The sequence below is a fragment of the Opisthorchis viverrini genome (genome assembly GCF_000715545.1).
Source record: "Opisthorchis viverrini unplaced genomic scaffold opera_v5_204, whole genome shotgun sequence".
Classification (NCBI taxonomy): domain Eukaryota; kingdom Metazoa; phylum Platyhelminthes; class Trematoda; order Opisthorchiida; family Opisthorchiidae; genus Opisthorchis; species Opisthorchis viverrini.
Window position 1 is genome coordinate 927,179 of NW_008751860.1, and position 2,332 is coordinate 929,510.

Sequence of the window (2,332 nt, forward strand, 5' to 3'; positions counted from 1 at the left end):
TTATATATTTCATTATGTTATATTATTTTCTACATTTTTATTATTTACATATACTTTGCTATATCATTATTATCTTATTATCTTATTATTACTATACTATTTTTTATTATATTATTTATTATTACCATATTATTATTTATTATCATATATTTTACACTACTTAAATTACTTTAGTAGGGGCAAAGTAACTACGATGGCCCGATTGCTCTCTTCGCCTCACTTGTGTAAGGAGTTATCCAAAACCGGAATTTCTAGAAGTTAAGCGTGAGGATTTGGCCTTCCATATGATGTGTATGACGCAAGTTGGATTGAAACCACGACGGCATTTGTTTTTGGTGAATGTATGAAGGCCATTCGCATTCATTAGCGTAGACGAACTGAGCACACACAAGCCAACAGACATGAAAGTGACCACCTCCTATGCCTTGTGTATTCAAATCTGAACATTGCTACGCATCCCGCTGAACCTGCAGGGACACGGATGGTGCTTGGAAACAGAACATAGGCTGATCGTACGCCTCACTAGTAGTACACACCGTTACACTGGAACTAGTCTCTGGCTGTATTCCGAGTCCCATTTCCACCTCCATGCTACTCCTTTATGACGTCTCAGAGGACTACGAGGTGGATTAAAAACCAGAGAACGTCACCACCGGTGGAAGGAAGTGGGCCGTCGCTGTGAACTAGAGGTCAGTCTTCTCAGAGGAGAGGTGGATTAAAAACCAGAGAACGTCACCACCGGTGGAAGGAAGTGGGCCGTCGCTGTGAACTAGAGGTCAGTCTGTGTGTGGTTTTGTTCAAAGACCAGTAGGTCGTAATGCTTACACACGGCGTCGATTACAGGAACCCATATGGATCCAGGATGCGACAAATCTAGCAATCGCATAGTTCAGGAACAGTAGAGTCTCACCTCGAGCAATCCTACTTCGGTTTATGGTGTTAACAGTAACAGCTTGTGAGACTGAAGCACTTCATTCGAAATTTTTTGCCCCATTGGGGAGCTTACTTTGAGAAATACTGTGCGGAAAATTAATATACGAATTTTTTGGCAGCATGGTATCAAACAGACTTGCAGAATTCCAGAGAACCATAATCAGCCAGTTACTAGCGGACCACATCTGTGTGTAGATTTTCGGATTGCAGGCGGTAGTCAATCAGCCATTTGATGTTCACACCTACGGCGAATATGTAACCCCAAGCTACTTCACACACTGTTATCATTGGGATGTACTTGCCAAGCCTAAGGGCGAAGTGATCAATCTGCATCTGACGAAATCAGTCCAGTTGATCAGAATCGGTCGCAAAAATCCGAACCCTCCCGCTCCTGTTTCGCCAATTCTTATGTCCGAGGCTGAGGCATTCGGGACTCTGCTGCTCGAGAAGTTCGTACATCAAATGGCACCAGAAGGAACACTCCCCGAATATTAATACGTGGTAGGTTAGCTGCTCGTTTTTCGCCACTTGGTTTCACGTACATCACTATCAGGAACGGTCTTCGTCAGAGACATTCTTTCTCAACAGTCTTTCCCCATAAAGATCCTGAAGGAGTCACATTGATTTCGTTAGCTGATAGCTGGGGAAATCCTGTGAGAGCTTCAAGACCACATGAAGCCCTTGGCAGGTGGATACTGAGATGGGTGGTCAATTTACAATTTGCACCTACTTACCAAGTCAAGTCAAAAGTAGATGGCCGCAGTAAACTGCAAAATACTCCATCCAGTGCACTACCACCATGTCTCATCCCAGTACGACAAGCGAATTGACGGTTTCTGAAAGCTCCCTTTGACAGTTTGATTACAAGAGGCAACACCATCAAATGCTATAGCAGCCGAAAAGACTTTAGACGTAACGAATTTGACATGTACTTCTTCTCTCTGGCTTTACAGGAAGCCGGAACAGGGTTTCATTCGTGCTATAACTACGTAGCGTAACCCGCTCCACATAACCCAGAATATCACTTCATCGCCACTGACTGCTGGGATAGTTCACTGACATCTGCAAACATTCGCTATGGTAAAAGTAAAGTAGAATAGAGGCTAACAAGTCAATGCAGGCACACCGGTAGAGCGAAAATCACGTCCGTCATGAGTAGTGGAAACACAAACTAATACTTACTTACTTACTTGCCTACTTACTTACTTACTTACTGCACGCCATCAGTACTGACTTACTTACTTACGTACTTGCTTGCTTACTTACTTGCTTACGTATTACTTAAACTGGATGATGGTTCATCACATTCACTATTTTACTGAATATATCCCTAGCGGTTTAAGGTCGTTATTTTGCAAAACTAGTACGCGAAGTTGGATACGGCTGGATTCTAACTTCG

At 42.9% G+C, this 2,332-nt stretch overlaps 1 protein-coding gene across 1 annotated transcript in view; it reads left to right on the forward strand.

Moving 5' to 3' along the window:
- The window catches only part of T265_08164 (hypothetical protein), a gene marked incomplete at both ends in the record, with an annotated part of 5,380 nt that extends 3,952 nt beyond the window's left edge, over positions 1-1,428 (forward strand). Inside the window, one exon of the mRNA XM_009173884.1 lies at positions 1,144-1,428. Coding sequence (XP_009172148.1) covers positions 1,144-1,428 — 285 coding nt within the window. The remainder of the gene's footprint in view (positions 1-1,143) is intronic.
- Positions 1,429-2,332: the final 904 nt, after the last annotated feature.